The sequence below is a fragment of the Berkeleyomyces rouxiae genome, assembly GCF_048999995.1.
Source record: "Berkeleyomyces rouxiae strain 22BRR77 chromosome Unknown BrBRR77_ptg000007l, whole genome shotgun sequence".
NCBI lineage: Eukaryota > Fungi > Ascomycota > Sordariomycetes > Microascales > Ceratocystidaceae > Berkeleyomyces > Berkeleyomyces rouxiae.
Genome location: NW_027396497.1, coordinates 155,899 through 174,960, shown reverse-complemented (window position 1 = coordinate 174,960; position 19,062 = coordinate 155,899). Strand labels below are relative to the sequence as shown.

Here is a 19,062-nt window from a genome sequence, read left to right as displayed (position 1 = left end):
GGTTACACTGACGCTCACCGAGACACCTCTGCGGCCACCCAACCTTCACCGAGCCGCTGCCAACGAGTCACTACTTGACCGAAATCCCTTCACCTCACCACAACGACCACGGCCTTCACACGCCCATCTTCGGCGCCGCTCTCTCCTGCGTGTCTGCATACACCAAAACCTGCTCTTCAGTAACAACACCGCGCACCAACGGATTGTCGATGGCATCCCAGACAGCCACCAACAGGTCGGCAAAGCCAGCATACGACGCCAAGTTCCCGTCATCGCCCACCGCCACCTCAACCGACGCGCGCTTCGACACTGGCTCTCGGCGTGGCCCGCTCACCACAGCCGGCGCCGCCGTCGGCGCTGGCAGCGTCATGATGGCGCCCTCAATCGCAATCTTGGCCCGGATCGACAGGTCCGTCGGCTCGTCGCGCTTGGCGGCGTGGCACGCCTGGAACACGTGCGCGTGCCACGACTCGGGGAAGTCGGGCGCCGTGGCCCGCGGCGGCGTAGAGCTGCGCGGCAGAATGAGGTTAGCAAGAGCGCGTGCGTCGCCGACCGGCCAGGCACATCTGCCGAGAGGACTTACCCGCATGTGTACTGCACGCGATCAAAGGGCTGCTGCATAGTTGTGGGCTGGGAGATCAGTGCGTTGCGAGCTGGTTTGCTTGCGCTGTGGATAAGCAAGAATCAATACCGAGCGCCACGAAGATCGGAGCGGCGAGAAGAGGCTTTGAACAATAGCGGCTGTCGCTTGGAATGCTAGGGAGCCCAACCGCAATGGTCTGCTGCAATACACGCCTAATATATATGCACGTACTCACACAGGCGCACGCTCGTATTGGCCCATTCAGTCATTCCACTAAACTCCGCTCTTGACTGGCGCCGGCACACTAGAAGACCTGAATTGCCGCTATGTACCCTTCTTGCGTAGATAGTCGTATGCATTCAGACACATCATCTCGGCGCTCTAGATCCTTGGGCGTCAGCCATGTCTCACAAGCGGCTTACACGCTTTCCTGTGTAGACATAAGTTCGTATACCCTAACATAGCTAGCTTTAGACCCTAACCCCTATCCCCCAGCCAAGCTCTAGTCTCTTCCCACTAAATCCGCTTGTCCGTCCGTCCTTCCCGCACCCTCATTCTACCCACCTCCCACCCTTGATACTCACCACTACTACAACCAACAATGACCACCCCCCTGCGCACCGCCACGCGGCTTGCCCGCCCGTGCCTCCACAGCCCACGATTCTTCACCTCCGCCGCTCCGCCGTCCGCTCGCTCCTCCCGCCAACTTTTGATCCTCGGCGCCAGCTTCGCGCTGCTTGGCGCCGGCAGTGCCGCCTACCTTGCTGCCTCGCGCGTGCCCGTCCTTGCCCTTGACGCCCCGGCCGGCAGCCACCCGCTGCAGGCCAGCAAAACAGTAATCTCCGCCTCAGCTGCGCCCGGCAGCACCGCCGTCGTCGCCACCGGCAATGCCAGCGTGCCCACGCTACCGCTGACCCTGGCCCTGCCCAACGGCACGGAATACACGCTTGTCGGCTTCGGCGTGCGCACCGTTTCCTTTCTGCGCATCCAGGTGTACGTGGCCGGCTACTACGTGGCGACCGCCGACCTGCCGCGCCTCGCCGCCGCCCTGATCGACGCCACGACCACCACCAGCGCCACCGACAGCAGCACTAGCGGGACGCCGCGCAGCCTACTCCTCCCTGGCGCCGAGCGCAGCGCCTTGCAAGCACAGCTACTCGATGGCGCCGCTAGCGATGCGCTGTGGGACGGCGTGCTGGAGTGCGCAGGAGTGCGCAGCCTGTTCCGTGTGACCCCCGTGCGCGACACAGACTTCCACCACCTGCGCGACGGCTTTGTGCGCGCAATCCAGGCGCGCACGCGGCCCGGCGGACCGCCGCAGTGGGCCTTTGGCGATGCGGGCTTTGTTGATGCCATGGCTGACTTCCGCGCCATCTTCGCCCGTGGAAAGGTGCCCAAACAAAAGGAGCTGCTCCTCATCCGCGAGGCCGATGGAGAGTTGAGGGTGTTGTATGATGATGGCACAACTGGGGGTCGGGTTGACTTGGGTGGTGTCAAGGACGAGAGAGTCTCGCGCATGTTGTGGCTGAACTGGCTGGGCGGCAAAAACGTAGCCTCCGAGGCCGCTAGGAAGAGCATTAGTGAGGGCTTAATGGACCTCGTTGCACGCCCAATTGGCAGTGTGTAAAGGGTCGGTTAATTAGCATTAACTACGCCTACAGTTTGAGTCCGGATTGTTCCGGGCCTCTCCCCTTTGTATTATTAGTGTACCAACGCAATGTAGTGGCTATTTACATCACGGCTGTCGAATTAATCTCTACTTCACTCTCAACGCTCACTAACATATATTAAACGCTTTAATTATTATAATTATGACATGGCATCATCTACAGCTTTACAGCCTTGGCCTTGATCAGCGCGCCCTCCAGCTTCTTGGACGAGTGCAGCTCCTGCAGGTCTGAGTTACCGCCAATCGACTCGCCGTTGATGAAGTTGTTCGGGACGGTGCGCTGGCCCGTCACCTCGGCAAGGGCATTTTGGATTTCGCTGCCGTCGTCTACAAGAACACAAAGAGTTAGTATAGGCTATACATCAGGGTAGACAGGGAGCTCAACATACCCATTTGGTCGAGCTCGTAGACCTTAAAGTCGTATCCCAGCTTCTTGATCAGGGCCTTGCTGGCGTTGCAATAGGGGCAGTAAGACTTGGAGAAGATAACTAGGAAAGCCATGTTAGTAATGGAGCAATGGCATCATATCGGCCAACCGAGACCAAGACAGCCCGAGACTTGTTTGTGTCACTTACCCACAGGGTGGCCCTCAACAAGCTTCTGAACCTTCTCCTTGGCGGCGGTCATGTCGATTGGTGTAGACGAAGAAGCAGACGAAAAAGCAGCGCCCATCTGATAGCGCGGGGCAGGAAAAGAGAGGCTCCAAGAGGCTCCAAGGGCAGAAACTGAGCGGGTGAAAAAAGACGAGCAAGTCCGAGGGGGTGCAAGTGTGGGTCTAGGTCGAAACAATTGTCGTGCAAACTTGGTCGCAGAAGAACCGCTCCGCATTTTATACGCGAGGATGACGCAAAACAAAGCCCGAAGCCAAGAGGAGCAAACCACAGGACAAGGCTGAAGCATGCGAGAGGCTGACAGCCAAGTAAGCCAAAGACAACCAAAGCGGAGTGTTCAAAAGTGGGGTCGCCGTCGGGGCAAGATCGAAATGCGGGGAATGCCACCGAAAAGTGGTCCCCGCTCGGTGTTCTGACTTACACACTTGGTCGGCTAATCCTCGGCTTCTCCCTCAAACAACGCATCGCCGACGGGCCTGGCCATCTTGTTCCCAGTGGTGATGTGCGTCTGTGTATTCTTCAAGTACGCATCCCACACCGTTGCCAGATTGCTCAGTCTCTGAGAGGCGCTCATGGTGATCCGGGTGTCAATGATCCCTTTGCGCTTTGGCGTGAGGCTTTTTGGCGGCTTCACGCTTGAATTATCCTCCTTTGACGGCCTCAACAAACGCGTGTGGATCATAGCAGTCTTCTGAGCAAGGAAACGGCTGTTGAGTAGAAACCACATGTTGACTGTTTCTCCCCAGATCGGACTCGTCTTGGCAATGCGGAAGCCGCCCAAGCCGTCCGTCTCTGGTGCGTCAAACCATCGGCTCATGCTATGAACCACTGTCTTGTATAGCGCCGAGTTCTCTTGGTACCGTAGGGCTACGCTATTTAAAATAGCGTTTGTATCTCCAGTCGTAATGTCGGGAATTTCTTCAACCGGTTTAAAGACTGTTTCCGCCATCTTGATAATGTCATCGCGGACAGAGCCTGTCTGGGCATACGTCCTCATGCTGACTAACCGAGACAAAGTGTTAGTAAAATAAACACTTTTAGTGCCCAAGGACAAGGTAAACCACTCACTCTCACCGCATACATCTGCGCCAAAAGGCCTCTCAATGACGCCATTCGGAATTCCCAGCATAGCCCTCAACGGGTACAACGGGTAGCATCTCGGCACCATGAAGTGGAACTCAAACAGACCCCCCTCGTGATCACTGCACTTTCTGCCAGCTACAAGTACTCGAATGAGGTCAGGCTTTTTCTCATTGTACCGCACGATGAAGTGCCGTGGCCAGGTCTGTGTGATATCTTTGAGTAGCCTCTCAGTTGCCTCTTTGGTTGCCTCAAACTCACGCTTATAGTCCTCGGGGAAGCAAAACCCTTGGATAAAGTCTGTGTCGGCGACTTTGGCTACCTGATTGTTGCCTTGAAATATCCATGAACTCCATGATTCTGATCTACCAACCTTCTGTGTGTAGAGAACACGCCGGAGACCAATGAGACCAAGATCATGCTGCAGATTGTCACCAAACTCTTCGAGTATGTTCTTGGCCAAGAGCCCGACGTCTATGTGATATTGACGTGCAGGGGGAAGTGCTTGTGCCTTGAGTTGCTCGCCGGCCCGGGATAATGGCTTTCCCCTGTACACTGGAACGGGCCTAGCTTTGGAAATGATGCGACCGGCGATCGACTTGCGGAGATAAGGTATATAATGATGCATCATTTCTGCGTCTAGAGTTGGCGGCATGTTCTCGTGGCTATACTTGATACGATGCTCATCCCGTAGATTGACATATTGAAGTAGAACAATGTCGCGAAGCCTCTCGTCACGATACAAAGCCATAACCCAATCCAGTGCTGCAATTTGGAGGAGATTTACAGTCCTTGATTCAGGCTCGATTGTCTCTATGATTGCTGCTACACAATGAATCATGTTGCTTCGTAGAATCATGTGCGTTACGATGGGTGTCAAATGATACTCGGATAGCTTGAGGAACTGCATAATCTTGACCATCATTTCGAGCTTTTGTGCGATATTGAGACTCGATGTATATCCCTCTAATGATGGCATTTGTTTTGGCCCAGATGCAGCAGTCGTTGGCTCGTCTCCGGCCGGCTCTGAGAACCGAGAGAAGCGTTTCTGCAGGTTTCTCTGTATGCTCTTTTGTGTATTGTAAAACTTGAAGAACTTTTCTTTGATCCTGTCCACATGTACCAAATCCCGTAAAGCCCAGGGCTTTGGGATAAAAGGCATATCAGGCTCTTCAGAAAATCTAGATCAAAACGTCAGTCACACCACATCTCACACAATACAGATTCTCAAGTATGGTCTATGCTCACTCGGTTGGGTAATCACACAAGCACAACCCCCAGAGAAGTATGCTCAGTCCAGTGACGCAAAGATTCGCAGGTACAAGTTTGTCTTCCTCCAGGTCTTTTGTATCAATAACGACACAGCCTTTACCGCAGATGCAGAGAAACTTTTGCGATGACAGCAGCATACAAGACCGGCACGCTGTAGACATACACGCCTTCACTGTCGTTGAAAACTGTGTGGGCAGGTACCGCAGCTTCCTAAACTCTTCCCACCTTAAGTCTAGCACCATGTTGATGTGGTCGACGATGGTATAACCCTTGGTGAACACGGGCTCTCCACATAAGCCGCCATGGCAACAAATGATGTTGGCAAGCCCAGTGTTGAGCTTCCATAAAGTTGGCGTGTCTTTGTTGAGTTCATTCAGATACCATTTTGTGTTACTTTTGTCAGTTAACCCATCATCTTTGCTCACCATCAACGAAAACAGAGAAGCTACCTCAACATCATCCGTGTCATGTTTCTTAGTGGGAGACACGACAGTATCATCGTCTTGATCCTACCAACGACCAAAAAGTCGTCGAGCCCCAACGCTGAAAAACTCGTCCCCACTCTCATGGTAAGCCATTGCACTGTTGTTTAAAGTATTGTTTTCTGGCCGTGCTACCACCGCTGGAGGAGTCGATACGTCCTTGGTGTCTGATGCACAGTCTACCGTACTGACATGGTTGATCCATTCCGAGACAGTTTTCTGCCACGATCCAGCTCCCGGGATCTCAAGATCCTTCTTGAGAAGTTGGTGCCACCAAACGCTTCGAAGTTCTAAGAGGGCATCGCGTTGGCACTGCATGCTCACTTGCATGTCGTAGTGGACGTCCGAATTAGAAGCCCGAGGGGTCATAGCAGTGCCAGGAGTCGTTGTTTCAGTGACATCAGGCCAGGGCTGGATCGAGTTTCTCGAATCCGATCTATGTATCTTGGCAGAGCCTCTGTCAACATCGCTCCTCTTGCTGTGGGTAGTAGTTTGGGTAGCATGAGAAACCATATCTTTTCGTTCAACTCCAGACACGGCATACTCTGGAAGGACATTAACACTATCCAGAAGCACGGTTGAATCTTCTGTCTGTGAAGTCTTGGTAGTAGGCCGACTTGTATGTTGCTTTGTCTGGTCTTCGGTCTTTATGGCCAAGCCCACAGCCGACAGGCCCAATGATGAATCACTGGTCTGCGTAGCAGGTGTACTGAGCAGCGATTCGTCTGTATCCACTGAGGATACCGACAGGGCTGCGTCCACTATTACATGGGCAAGAGTATTTTTGACTTTCTTCGAGACCTTGTCCGGTAGACCATGCGGCGGGATGGAAACGATTCGCGGTGCCAGGCGAGAAAGGCTAGAGCAGTTTCCATCGACTTCAGTGAGGAAAGAAGCACAAACTTCGTTATTGACGGTCACAATCGTGGCCTGATCGCTCGTTTGGGGCATGATAGATGAATCAGTGAAATAAATGAATGCAAAGTAAATAGTTGATACAAGTTGCTGAAATCAGTTTAGACAGTAGTAAAAAGACAATCGATCAAGCAGAACTATTAAAGAGAAAGCAAATAAAGAATACACAATGAGGGGGTTTATTTCAATAGGCACATAGAGGTACAGAGCTGCGATATGTCGACGATGTTCGTGATAGCGATGACATTGGGTTGTAGGTAATATAGAATAGCCGATTCCACCATCGCCTATAATCACGGTAAACAACAACAAAGCTTAACTCTACGCCTAAGTACTCAGGCCATCAACAAATTGAAGCTGGAAGTGCCGTAAGCACCTGAGTAGTTGCCTCTATGCATACTGACGCCTAATCTCTTGTTTGTGTTTCTCTAAATCAGTGACATCATTCATACCATCACCATCCTATGCACCACGAGACTCAGACTCATCTCAAAGATTCTGTTAGGTAAACATGAACATACTCTGTAATTGTATTGCATCAATGTGTTCATTGACTACCAAGATCAATAACACTCCAGAACGAAAAAGAAATATCGGTCTATCTCCAATGCTGTGCTAGCAAAAACAAACACCAACCATCGGGGGCCCTCCAGAACAGAAAGGAGGAAAAGAAAGCAAAGTGCCCAAACCAGTAGGGTTTTGGGAGATCCAAATGCATACATCAAGGAAAAATGCAGCGAAAGCAACGGGCTTACGGAAATAAAGGAAAGGTAATGTAGGAAAACATGCTACTGTGGGAAGTGACAAACTTGAGGTCATTATCCGACTCAAGTCATCTAGAAACAGGGGTAAAAACGACAAAGGCAGAAAAAGATGACATGAAAGAAATAAAGACAAGGAAAACGCTGAGAGCTACCAACCTTCCAACCCACACATTTCGGGGGTAGTAATATCCAATCATTTGCGTTAATGCCGTGATTGAGGGAGGTGTAAAGAAACGAGAAAAGAGATTATCGTGAATGAAGAAAATCATAACAGATAATAAGCAACGCTAGATAACATATGAGCCAAGGACAGGATGGCTTTCGGTGGAGTATCAGGAGAGTAGCAACTGCGTGGCTTGTTCCGAAAATAACCTCCAGAAGACCAGGACTCACACACAGCGTCATGGTGGGCAAGTAGCATGTTCCAAATGCGACTATGATGATCCATACCAATGGTACTAAACATGGAAGGGGGCTTCATCTAAATTCCATTGCGCAGGCTGCTGTTGCTGTGGGTTTTGTTGCTGAGGATATTGTCCGTCACTGTTCACGGCATTTAGTGAATCTAACCCCTGTGCCTGAGATTGCCCTTGCCCTTGTGATTCAGTGTGCGTCTGCTCTGTATGTGAAGGGTTTGTAAACATGGTAGGCTGTGATGCGATACCAAGATTGTGCATTATATTCGCAGTTGAGGCCTGAGCATGGGCATGGGCCTGGAGAGAACCGAGTTGAGCAACCTGAGGCATATGCGTCCCATTGCCTTGCACGGGCAAGTTGCTATTCAACATGCTATTTCCGGCAGCCATCTGTGCAGTTTGAATAGCCATGTTCTGCTCGTGAATAGTAATCAAGTTGTAGGCAGCTTCGCCAGGCGTAGGCATCGGCATAAGACCTGCTTCAATCTGACTGACAAAGTAATTGTAAATCAGTTGCTGGCTCTGTGGATTGCTTGTAAAGAATTGAGAATTGTTGGTGAAGGTAGCCTCAACAACAGAACTCACACCATTCTGGTCAATAACGGGAACCAGGTGAGTACCAGTGATAGCATCGTTGGGGGGAGCGCCAGCTATGACGGGAAGGTTCTGTTGCAACTGGTGCATAGCCATGAGTCCAACAGCCGCTTCGTTACCGCCAGGCGCATCAACGTCATTCATTAGATCATCCTCATCCAGATCAGCTTCCCATGCATCGGCTTCCGTTACAACGCCATTCTGAAGAGTGGGTGCAGCATCAACAACAGGGGTGGGCATCATTGAATCAAATTCGAATAGACCGTCTCCAGTTGGGCGATAGATACCAGTGCTTCGTCGAAGCTCTTGGTATCGCGGAGAAGTGTTGAGGTGATCGCGAAGACGGGAGACACATGTTCCTGAAAAGACACAAAATACTTGGCGTTGATGGACAGTGAATTCTGCAGAGTTGAATGTTAGTGGCTGAGCAAGGTAGCCTCTTTTTGGTGTGCAAAAATCGCAACATAAAGCATAGGGACGTCTTACCAGCAGGTGGTTCACGCCCAAAGCGCTGGAAGTCTTCAATAAGAAAAGCGGGGACTCCGGTTAAGCTCAAATGCGTCAATCGTCTGCAGGAGTTTAGGAGGCGAATGATGCTCTGCACAAATATAAGCGATAGGTTAGTCCGCGGGGCAGATCATCATACGCATGCTAGCGTTGGTTACGCATATAGAAATGGGATCTTACCTTGAGTGTCAAGTTCATACAATAACTAAGATGTACACGTTCCAAGCAAGCTCCGCTGGTTCCATCGCTGTTGGGTCTCTGTGCTCTCCGAATACAGGCGAAGGCGATACTGTTGATGGTACTATCGGTGATCTGGCTGCATTTGACAAGGCCGATTCTCTTCAACTTTGGGAGATTCGCGAGTAGGGAAACAGAGGCATCAGTGAGGGCAGTGCAACATCCCAGATCAATGTACCTAATGCGATTGCATGAGTTTATGAGCTGGCGGGCGCCGTCATCTGTAATTAGGCTGCAGTGGCCGAGATGAACATAGTGAAGATTTTTTCCAAGTTTGGAGATGGCGTTGACAGCAACATTAGTGATGTTACGACATTTGGCAAGCACAACGTTGCGAAGCCGGGGTGCAGCATCAATGATCTTGACGACGGCGGCATCAGTCAACTCGTAGCACCCAGTCAAGTCAAGGATTCTCAAAGCATCAAATGTGATTTTTTCTGAGATTGGGAGGAAAGCGTTGTCGGTGATTAGATGGAGATATGGAAGCCTCAGTTCACGCAAGGCCTTTCCCTTAGACAGAAGAGCAGTGACGGAGACGTTGCCGACTTCATGGCACATTTGTAGATCGATTTCAAGCAGATTGGGACAGTTTTCGGCAAAAGCTAGAACAGCTTCATCGGTGACGTTTAAGATGTCATTGAGTTTAATCTACACGTCAGGAAGAGAGAATGTCAGCCACGGTTGTTTTCTCGTCTTTGGGGAGTCGAGTATTTGGACCCAGGACTCGATGAAGGGTTCTGTACTATATATCACTTACACGCTTGATCTGTCGGCAATTGTTTGCAAGAGCCACAAGGCTTTGGGAGGTGACATTCACACATCCTGCAATGTTAAGGCCCTGAAGTCGGGGACAGTTGTCGGCTACGGTCATTATGGACTGATCGGTTATGGACTGGTTTGCGCTGATATCCAGGGCTAGCATGTGGTGGTTTTGTGATACCAAGGAAATCAGACCGCTGTCGGTGACCTGCTTGCAGTTAGTCAAGGTCAAGCGCTCGATACGGTTGCATTTTTTCAACGAGTCGATAGTGCCGTCGTTGACCAGATTGCACATTTGAGAAAGGTTAATTCGTCGAACATAGTCTGAGTACTGAAAGAAGGGTAACTGAGCATGGAGAGCATTGCAGATACGCTCCATTTTCTCAATACTGGTGCAAGCAGGTCTATGCCATAGCAGGTCGACAGAATTTCTAGCCCAGCGCTTGCAGGTGAGCATGCAGCGGAGTATGTCTGAAGGACGGTCGATTTTGGCGAAGATCATCATCATGATTTCGTTGGGCAGGCGGTGAACAGGAGTTTCTTTGCACTCTTGTTGGATGCGGGCAAATTCGCGTTCTTCGCGTTCTTCGTGAGATAGGCTGAGCGATGACCCGGAGTCATTGTTGGCCAAGTAGAAGTCAGACTCGTCATTGTCGGGTAGTACGGGAGATGCAGCCGATGACACAGAAGACTCGGTTTCCAAAGTCAACGGGGCATCGAAGCCGCTTCCATCTGTGTGGATTGTCTCCATAGTGTTGAATCAACCCAGGAGGGGCGGTCTATGTTGATAGATGGGAGTATTATTGGTCACAAGGAGACAGATTATACGGGCAGCGGCGGTGTATCACGAAGCGGAGAGTGTTGGTGGTGTTGAGAGATATGGCAACTAGGGCCAGACAGCAGTAGCAGCGGTTATGAAGACGACGTAGGAGAGAGCGGAAGGTTGAGACAGGCGGCAGAAGTTTCGAGACTCTCCATACAAGTTGAATGAGGTGAAATGAGGGCCCAAGTTATTAGAGATGGAGTTGGGGTCGAGATTCTATTATGACAACAGCGGTGGTAGGCACACTGATTTGTTGGTAGAGGCTCGCAGAAGCGTACCGAGAGATGCAGGGCCAAATAGCAGAAGTTATGAGGAGCAGCCGGAAACGAAGAGGAGAAGTGACGAGACACACGAAAACACCCAGAGAGGGAGGGATACAAGACTGCAAGCAGGGGAATTTATCAGGGCGGAAGGAAAAAACGATATGATGCAGGAATGGAGGGAGATCAAGAAAAAGCAAGAAAAAAGAGAGAACAGGCGGGAGGAATAAAAGGATAAATCAAGGACAAAAGAGGCGCTGAAGACAGAGCGTTCTAGGTGATGTGACTAGCCGTAGTTCCAGCTCACCAACCCTCTGTGACAGGCCCCAGCTCACAGCGTAATGCAACAGCGCCTGGCGGTAGTGTAGTTATGGAACTACCGAGAAGAACCAATGAGAAACGGCAGAAGGCGAGCAAAAGAGGCGGAGCGCCGAGAGAAGAAGCGATCAATTAAGATCAAGGGAGCCCCTAGCCTTGGAGGAGACTCAACCGGCCGGTAGACGGGCTGGGAGGGGGGGAGGGGGGCGAGGCTGAGAAAGCGGCAGCGCAGCAACACCAGAAAAAAAAGAACAATAGGAGAAGACAGAGTGACACTCTGACACACGCTGATGATGTTTATAGGAGTTGAATGATGCAGAAGCGGATGCAAATCGGTCGACGATGCAGGAAGGGAAAAATTGAAGAAGCAGAAAGCGGCCACCAACGACAGCCTTGGCAGGCAAGACAAGAAAAAGACCCTCTTTATTTGCTTATTCCACACAGAGGCGGCAAAGGCGGTGGCTGCTTCACTTGAGGAAGGTGCGATCGTCTTTTCCATCACTGACTAGTTGTTCGTTTCTTGCGCCTTCCTCTCCTTCTTCTTTCTCAATTTTGCCCTTCTGCTTTTGCTCCTGCCCGCTTCGGTTGGGCCTTATTTTTCTGCCCACTGTATGTATGTATGTATGTATGTACATAGTTACATACACAAACAACTATGAAACAAGGTCACTAGACTCACTTCCGCCGCCTGTCCTGTTTTGACATGTTCTATATGTGACCTTTCTCTGCTTACTCTACTCCAGTAACTAGTTAACTACGCTATTTCTCTCCAACTCTTCCATTCCTCTTCACCAACAAGCTTGCATTTGTCCGTGTCACAAGGAACTGGCCCTCGCACACCCTGCTACAGCACAGGCTTTAATTCACCTTCTGTTGCCTGTGCCACTGCTGATCTGATAATGGTAACACTAAAAGTGGGGGTTCTCTTTTCAGTTTGTGAAAAAACGACCAAGCGCCAAAAAGCTTTCCGGCAGAAAAAAACGCATGGTTATGTACATACATACATAATCAAAAAAAAAAAAAAAAAAAAAAAAAAAAGACCCTAACCCTTGCATATGTATACAACTTGGCATTCCTCTATAACAATATCGTCAACAACAGACTGGTTAGTTGCGTGATAGATTCCAGTCAGACTCCCACTCGACTCATCCCTTACCTGTGCCATAGATCTTAACTTCATATAATTGCCCTTATGACATGTCCTCGTTTATACTACCGATATGCCAATATTTATGAGCTACTAGCATATAAACTAATAGCTAATCCAAAGACTCATGGTCTCTCTCAGTATCAATATCACCATGCTCGCTTATTGTCGTGAAATTCATACAGCCAATCCATCCCATCGGCATTCACTTTCATATCCACATACACATTTTCTCTCTGGTCACGATGCACAGGATTCATTCATGTCATTTCCATTTCCAGGTTCCCCAGGCCTTCTTTCTTTTTTTTGGTTACCGAATATTGTTTCGTTACCGAGAGCTTTTTTGACCATATCTTTTTGTGTGTCCCCAGCCCAGCAAGAAAAAAAAACAAAAAGAACACAACCAAAAACAAAGAGAACATTCCCAATGGCCATCCATAGCATCAATCTAGTAATTTTAATGCAATCTTTAGAGGCGACATGGAAAGAATCCCGGTCAATGTCATATTCAGAACTTAGTAGCCGAAAGACTCCAGAGCAGAAACAGTCTTGGCATCCACAGTGGCGTTCTTCTTGGCCTCGGACAGTTGTCTCTGGGCCAGCTTCTTGCGCTCGTAGTAGGCAGCGCCCTTGGCCTTTCTCCGCTCCTCCAGGCGGGCGACAACATCCTGGTACTTCCAGCCGACCTCGTGGGATAGACGGCCGACGGTGCAGTACTTGCGACCGGGCTGCAGGCGCAGGACACGCAGAGCCTGGGGAACGACCATCTTCTTCTTCTTGTCGTAGGGAGGGGGAACACCCTCGAAGACCTTCAAGCGCTCAAGAGCCTTGGCACCACGGGCGGTCTTGTGGGGGATCATGCCACGGACAGCCTTGTAGAAGATGCGCGAGGGGGCACGGAAGTGGAAGGGGCCTGTGAGATGGTTCATGTCAGCGTCCGTTCATGTTATACATCATCACGTGAGAGGATAGAAGAGTGGTCATGAGGGGCCACCCCATTCCATTATCGTGTGATATATTGGGTATTTGGTGGGTGTTCTCTTACCACCGCGGGTGGGGTTGAAGCGGGTGGCCTTGCGCAGGTAAGCGTGGTACTTGACTGTAAAAAAAAAACTGTTAGCCTATCGTTCCTTGTCCTTCCTTTCTTCGATTTGTTCATGTATAGAGCCGGAATACGCATCAATAGCGACGGTAATAGACATACGCTTGGCACGGAAGAACTCTCCGGAGATGTTCAGGGCCTCGCAGCGAACGATGACAATCTTCTGACCGTTCAGCAGCTGCTTAGCGACAATGCTGGCCAGACGGCCCAGCAGATGGCCCTTGCCATCGATGACAATCTGTATTGTTGGTGGTTAGTAAAGCTTGCTCTAAATTGTAGTCAATAGACACTAGTAACGATGTGTTAAGGTGTATGTGCTGTGTGTTTATGTGTGTGGGTGTCATGTTGAAAGAGACAGAGGTAAGTCGAGGGACCAGCGGCAGTATCTGTATATCGCATGTGTTGCTGGAGCAGCGAAGAAATGGCAGAAAGCCAGATGTATTCCCCTCCGAGACAACGATTGCCGAGAGGTTCGTCGTCTCGTTGTCGAATAGTGTAGAGTCCTCCCATCGTCTCATCCTAATGATCATGGGCCAAGATGGTCGAAAACTGATCGATGCTAAGAGCGACGACGGTACGCCTTTGGGCGATCTCGACGGCGAGAGCGATATGTGCAGATATTGGCCGACCCTTGATGATGAACAGTAAGGGAGCAAGACTTACAACCGGCTCGAAGGTCGACATCGTGGATATTCGTTTCGTCACGGGCGGTACGTTACTCGTCGACGGGTATGAAAGAAGAAAAAGAATCGACAAACAGGCAAGACAGGAACAAAACTTGCGGTGTTTAGCAACTGTCAGCGACCAATGCTGGAAAAAATGTCAAAAAAGATTGAACAGCGGTAAATCCGCGGTTCGTGTGCGTGGCTGTCCTAGGCGGAGTGGTCGTTTTTGCTGGGGAGGGTTTCCAAAGTCGAAAAATTCGGTGCGGTTGGTGGGCTACAAACACAGTAATTACAGCGAGACTAAACCCTTTTGGGACAAAAGTGCATCCGAATGTGTGATACAAGTGTGGCTTAGGGCTAGGTGTATGAGGCTGAAAAGAAGATCGCTCCGCTAATTTACATCCAAGACATTGGTTAGACGTAGGGATAAAAGTGGGGTTAGGTTAATGCCTTGTGTTCAAGGCTGTAGGATTTGAAGACCTGTGAGGAAAGCATTGTTTGGACTCCAGGCCCCTCCGGTGCCCCTCTTTTTGAACCTTGATGACTCGGATGAGCTGCTTGGGCATGCAAATGCGCGCAATGTTTGATTTGGATGCTGACGCTTTTTACTCGTCATACGGCTTGCGAACAAGGATGTGTAGTGAATCAAAACTCTAAATAATGAATATTTCTCTGAACAAAAGAACGACTGAAATAACAAAAAAAAAATCAAGACTATAATATAAATAAGGGCTCCGAGTCAGACGCGGACCTTCACTTCTTCTTAGCCTCATCTAGCATTCTCATATAGCCCTCGATGCGCTGGTGAACTTCCTTGCGTCTGGAGCGCGCAGCGTCGTTGCCATTGTGGTCTATACCATCCAGCTTGAGTGTTACATGCTGCATGGTGGTTTCAGTAAGTCTTCGCCACTCCTGCTCGCGCTTCTTGCTGTCCGCGGGCGGTGTTTTCATGAAGACTTGGCACATATCAAGCAGCTCAGTGTCAAACCACTCTTCGATACTGTTGATCTGATCGATGGGGGAGAGGGGCTTCGTAGGCTGGGCCTTGGAGGTCTCTGCACGGGAGCTCGAGGAGGGGATAGGGTGGTCGGCGACATCGGAGTCATTACCGCTGCGGGTCTTCTTCTTGGACTTGGACTTTTTGTGTCTTGACTCGTCGCCTTCTGTCAGGGTAATTGAAATCTCGCTCTTGTTCTTGACACTGAACTGGCGAACAATCTCGTCCTCACCACCAAGTATTCGGCCCTTGTACTTCAGGTGGGCGCTTTGCAAAGGCTTGCCATTGATGTTAAACAGAATTCCGGCGCGGGTGCGAAGGTCGTGCACGCAAACCTTTCCATCGGCGATGCTGTAGGGAGGGAAGCAAGTGCGTTGCTTCTTGTCACCAAATACCAGAAAGATGACATCATCGTCGGGCTCGGGGGATTCAAGCGAATCGGAAGAGCGATCAAACAAGTCGTCTTTGTCGACATCCTGCGGGGTAATGTAGGAATAGTCTCTAGAACTGACATGAATGGGACCAGTTGGCGCATGATCGCTGCTCCAGGAGTGACGAAAGCGCGACATGACGAAGATAAGAGAGGTAGCGACTACGGCAACAAGAGTTGTGCAGACGATGTCGGGCGAGAGGCCAGTAGCGTGCGAAAGATCGCGAGTTGTGTTGGAAAAGAGGAGGGAGGCCTGGTCGAGGGCGTCTTTTGCATAGAGCTGGACTGATGCGGGGAACAAGGCCGTTAAAGAATCCAGAGCGCCATCACTGGATGCTACTGGAGAGTGTTTGTTGGAAGCCAGTTTGGCGGGTCGAGGTTCGATAGCACCTTGTCAGGGCTACCGATGGAGTTATATATAAAAAGATGGGGAAAAGATTGTTAACAATAAAAAAAGACAATAAAAATGCAGATGAGCGGGTAAAAATGGACAGATGTGAATGGTCCGAGTGGATTGGAGGCAGTGTTGAGTTTGCAGAAGCTCCAACAGAACACGCCCTCGAGTGATTAGAGGAGCATGGGTTGGTTGAAATGCAAATTGTTGTTTACACACACGCGCAGGTGACAGTTGTAACGGAGTCGAGGGACGGCGGTCCAGCGGGCGAGTGTACTTGTGCCGGGTACTGGGGTCAACTTTAGATAACGCCAGTCAGGCCTAAGATAAAGAGGTGCAGGTTTGCGCTACAGTGCGTGCTGTGCTGACTCGATTGAAGCTCTGTACAATGCTGGTTGGATGTTGGGCCGAAGCCGAAAAGGGTGAGGGTGAGGGTGTGAGGTGAGGACAAGCCGCTAGTTCGGCTCGTGACGAGAGAAGTAAGGCGGTGTAAGCGATTGGGCGCAATTATGAACTTGCGGGTTGAACGGTGGTCTTTTGTGCGACTCGTGACGAATTGGGTTCGCCTTGCGCAATTGTCAGTTGGTTGTGGATGGCCTTTGAGGTGGTGGCCCCGGGAAGAAGGCGTGGAGAAAAGCCATGCTGGAGCTTTTTTGTTAACTAGCTTGTGAGGTCCAGGTGGACTTACTAGCGCGATTGTATGACTAAGCACACAGTGAACGTGTTTATACATTAACTGTAATGCTTTATGCTGCATTATGTAACCCTAAGTGAGGACATTTTGTGGAACCATGACTTTACACTACGTGCAAGTCGAGCTTCAACTACACTTGGCCCCAACGTGTTTCTATCGAGGCAGCGAAAGTGATATTGCATTGAGCTGGAATCCCAATTCCTTCGCGTTACAGTCAGAAGTAATCCACGCTTGGATGTTTTATGCGTGTTATGATGCCTTGGGCTCGCCTCGTATCAATCAATGTCTAGTATCCAGGTAGTATGGTAGTATGAATCAAGTGTGAATGTAGACAAGTACGGGCGCAACGTGCATGAACAAAGCACTGTATAGTTGGGCTCTCATCTGACATGCGCATCTGCCATGGGTCCAAGCTCACCATAAGAGGCTGGAAGATTCCATGACGTTCACCTCAACCAAGTGAATAACACCCAGATGTGCGATGTCGTCATAGGAAGCGCACCTTGGTATGCAACAACACAGAGTCTTTTCGGAGTCTGTGTTACATGTCATTGGGTCATCGGGCGGTAGTGGATGCAGACAGATAGAGACCAGGCCCTGATGACATCACATCAAAGGTCGGTGAAGGAAAAGCATCGCAATACAAGAGATAAATAACCATGTACATTTAATACTTTTAATACATGCACAACATGACATGTCATGAGACAGCTTGGCTGGTAAATCGAGAGAAAGGAAAAAGAGCCTCTATTCTTAGCAAATAACGCCATAAACCAATCCTCGTAGCCAATTTTTGTTCATTTTTTTTGAATTGTGTCATTCCATTAACCCCCCACTGCTACTTTGATACATTTACCAGTTGTCACACGAGCCGACGTACAAAATTCAGCAGCACTGAATGGAGCCAATCATCCTTTCGGATGCGCTTAAGCAGCGATGGTGACCTCAACCTCAACACCGGCCTCGATGTTGACGATGATGGACTTGACAACCTCGGTGGGGGCACGGAGGTCGATCAGGCGCTTGTGAATGCGCATCTCGAAGCGATCCCAGGTCTTGGAGCCCTCACCGCAAGGGGTCTTGCGGGTGGTGATGGTCAGGTTCTTGGTCTGTAGAGCGGCAAGGTATTGTTAGTGATCTGTGTGATGTGTTTTGCAAAGTCGCGGTTGTTTATTTCGAGAGGTCGCTGCTTACGGGGAGGCGGACGGGGCCCTTGACGGGCAGGTCCTTCGAGCGGGCACGCTCGATGAGCTCCTTGCAGACACGCTCCAGAGACTCAACCTTGCGGCTGGACAGAGTGATGCGGATCTTGTGAGCCTTCTATATAATTGAAAGAGAGATTGTTAGTATACGGATGTGCCATAGTTCACGGGGAAACGCCGAATGGCAACGTGACAGGATAGACGTACGGGGCCCTCAGAGAAGTCCTTCTCGCCCTTCTGGTAAGACATTTTGATGGTTTTTTTTCGGTGAAGAAAAGGTAAAAGGGGTAAAGAAGATTGATTCCGTCAAGACTCGGAGCTGAAGATAACTGTTGCGTCACGGCAAAGTGATGACGATGATGTATTATAGCAGTAGAAAAGAAAAAGATGCGTGCTGGTCCCTCCGGTGTATCACGGACCCGGGGCGCCAGAATGGACCCACTATTTTCTTAATTTTTGGCTATGGCCCACACAAATTTACATTTTCAGTGAGTAGACAAATTGTGGAAGTGGCGCTGGCAGTAGGGCAAAAAGACGCCCCATATGGTTATGTGGCTGAGTGGAGACCAGCTGACAGCATCCACGCCAGCTGCACACAGTCGTCAGTTGAGTTTCAAGGGTTAATACGGTGTCATACAGGGTTATGGTCTAGAAAAAGGTGAGACAGGCCTAGAAGCCAGCACGAAACAGCCGTGAAAGGTGAAATGAGACATTGAGCCCTGGAACCGAAAGCGCCAATTTCGCAAGATGTTGACTGAAAGTGAGCAAAGGACAGGGCCTCATATGCAAGTAATCTGATCAGGCGGGCAACTGATCTCCATTTTGTTTATTGGTGACTATCACGCATCGATGATTTTGTGGTGATTGTTTACAACAGAAAAAGCTAAGGTGATTCTGCGAATAGGGCCAGAGGAGATGTAGCCATGTCTTGGATCTGTGCAGGCAGAATGGCGTAATATGAAACACGAACATCAAGGAGTGTCGAAGAGCGTCGCAGGAGAGAGGAGACGGAGTCCAAGAGGGTCCAAGAGAGGCCCAGAGAGGCCCAAGGGAGAATCAGGAGAGCCACCCAGAAAGAACGAAAGAATAAATCTATGGCCACCACGAATGAAATGTCTCGAGCCGGCAACATCTACTCGTG

At 50.1% G+C, this 19,062-nt stretch overlaps 8 protein-coding genes across 8 annotated transcripts; 1 reads left to right on the top strand and 7 right to left on the bottom strand.

Annotated features, from left to right (window-relative positions):
- Positions 1-115: 115 nt before the first annotated feature.
- BROUX77_005825 (uncharacterized protein) lies at positions 116-621 on the bottom strand (the record flags this gene model as incomplete). Its single annotated transcript, XM_073750741.1, has 2 exons — positions 116-509; positions 584-621. The coding sequence occupies 2 exons, from the start codon at positions 619-621 to the stop codon at positions 116-118; spliced, it is 432 nt and encodes a 143-aa protein (XP_073603695.1).
- A 563-nt stretch (positions 622-1,184) lies between these two features.
- On the top strand, positions 1,185-2,210 carry BROUX77_005824 (uncharacterized protein; the record flags this gene model as incomplete). The annotated part of the gene is made up of 1 exon (XM_073750740.1): positions 1,185-2,210. The coding sequence occupies one exon, from the start codon at positions 1,185-1,187 to the stop codon at positions 2,208-2,210; it is 1,026 nt and encodes a 341-aa protein (XP_073603694.1).
- A 199-nt stretch (positions 2,211-2,409) lies between these two features.
- On the bottom strand, positions 2,410-2,924 carry BROUX77_005823 (uncharacterized protein; the record flags this gene model as incomplete). The annotated part of the gene is made up of 3 exons (XM_073750739.1): positions 2,410-2,579; positions 2,642-2,740; positions 2,828-2,924. 3 exons carry the CDS (start codon positions 2,922-2,924, stop codon positions 2,410-2,412), a joined length of 366 nt encoding a protein of 121 aa, XP_073603693.1.
- A 372-nt stretch (positions 2,925-3,296) lies between these two features.
- Positions 3,297-6,648, bottom strand: BROUX77_005822 (uncharacterized protein; the record flags this gene model as incomplete). Its single annotated transcript, XM_073750738.1, has 4 exons — positions 3,297-3,865; positions 3,932-5,124; positions 5,192-5,573; positions 5,886-6,648. 4 exons carry the CDS (start codon positions 6,646-6,648, stop codon positions 3,297-3,299), a joined length of 2,907 nt encoding a protein of 968 aa, XP_073603692.1.
- Positions 6,649-7,834: 1,186 nt separating this feature from the next.
- BROUX77_005821 (uncharacterized protein) lies at positions 7,835-10,640 on the bottom strand (the record flags this gene model as incomplete). Its single annotated transcript, XM_073750737.1, has 4 exons — positions 7,835-8,787; positions 8,873-8,984; positions 9,074-9,778; positions 9,888-10,640. The coding sequence occupies 4 exons, from the start codon at positions 10,638-10,640 to the stop codon at positions 7,835-7,837; spliced, it is 2,523 nt and encodes an 840-aa protein (XP_073603691.1).
- A 2,312-nt stretch (positions 10,641-12,952) lies between these two features.
- On the bottom strand, positions 12,953-14,223 carry BROUX77_005820 (uncharacterized protein; the record flags this gene model as incomplete). The annotated part of the gene is made up of 4 exons (XM_073750736.1): positions 12,953-13,350; positions 13,483-13,536; positions 13,642-13,777; positions 14,203-14,223. The coding sequence occupies 4 exons, from the start codon at positions 14,221-14,223 to the stop codon at positions 12,953-12,955; spliced, it is 609 nt and encodes a 202-aa protein (XP_073603690.1).
- A 734-nt stretch (positions 14,224-14,957) lies between these two features.
- Positions 14,958-15,770, bottom strand: BROUX77_005819 (uncharacterized protein; the record flags this gene model as incomplete). The annotated part of the gene is made up of 1 exon (XM_073750735.1): positions 14,958-15,770. The coding sequence occupies one exon, from the start codon at positions 15,768-15,770 to the stop codon at positions 14,958-14,960; it is 813 nt and encodes a 270-aa protein (XP_073603689.1).
- Positions 15,771-17,645: 1,875 nt separating this feature from the next.
- On the bottom strand, positions 17,646-18,170 carry BROUX77_005818 (uncharacterized protein; the record flags this gene model as incomplete). The annotated part of the gene is made up of 3 exons (XM_073750734.1): positions 17,646-17,828; positions 17,914-18,039; positions 18,129-18,170. The coding sequence occupies 3 exons, from the start codon at positions 18,168-18,170 to the stop codon at positions 17,646-17,648; spliced, it is 351 nt and encodes a 116-aa protein (XP_073603688.1).
- Between the last annotated feature and the right edge of the window lie 892 nt (positions 18,171-19,062).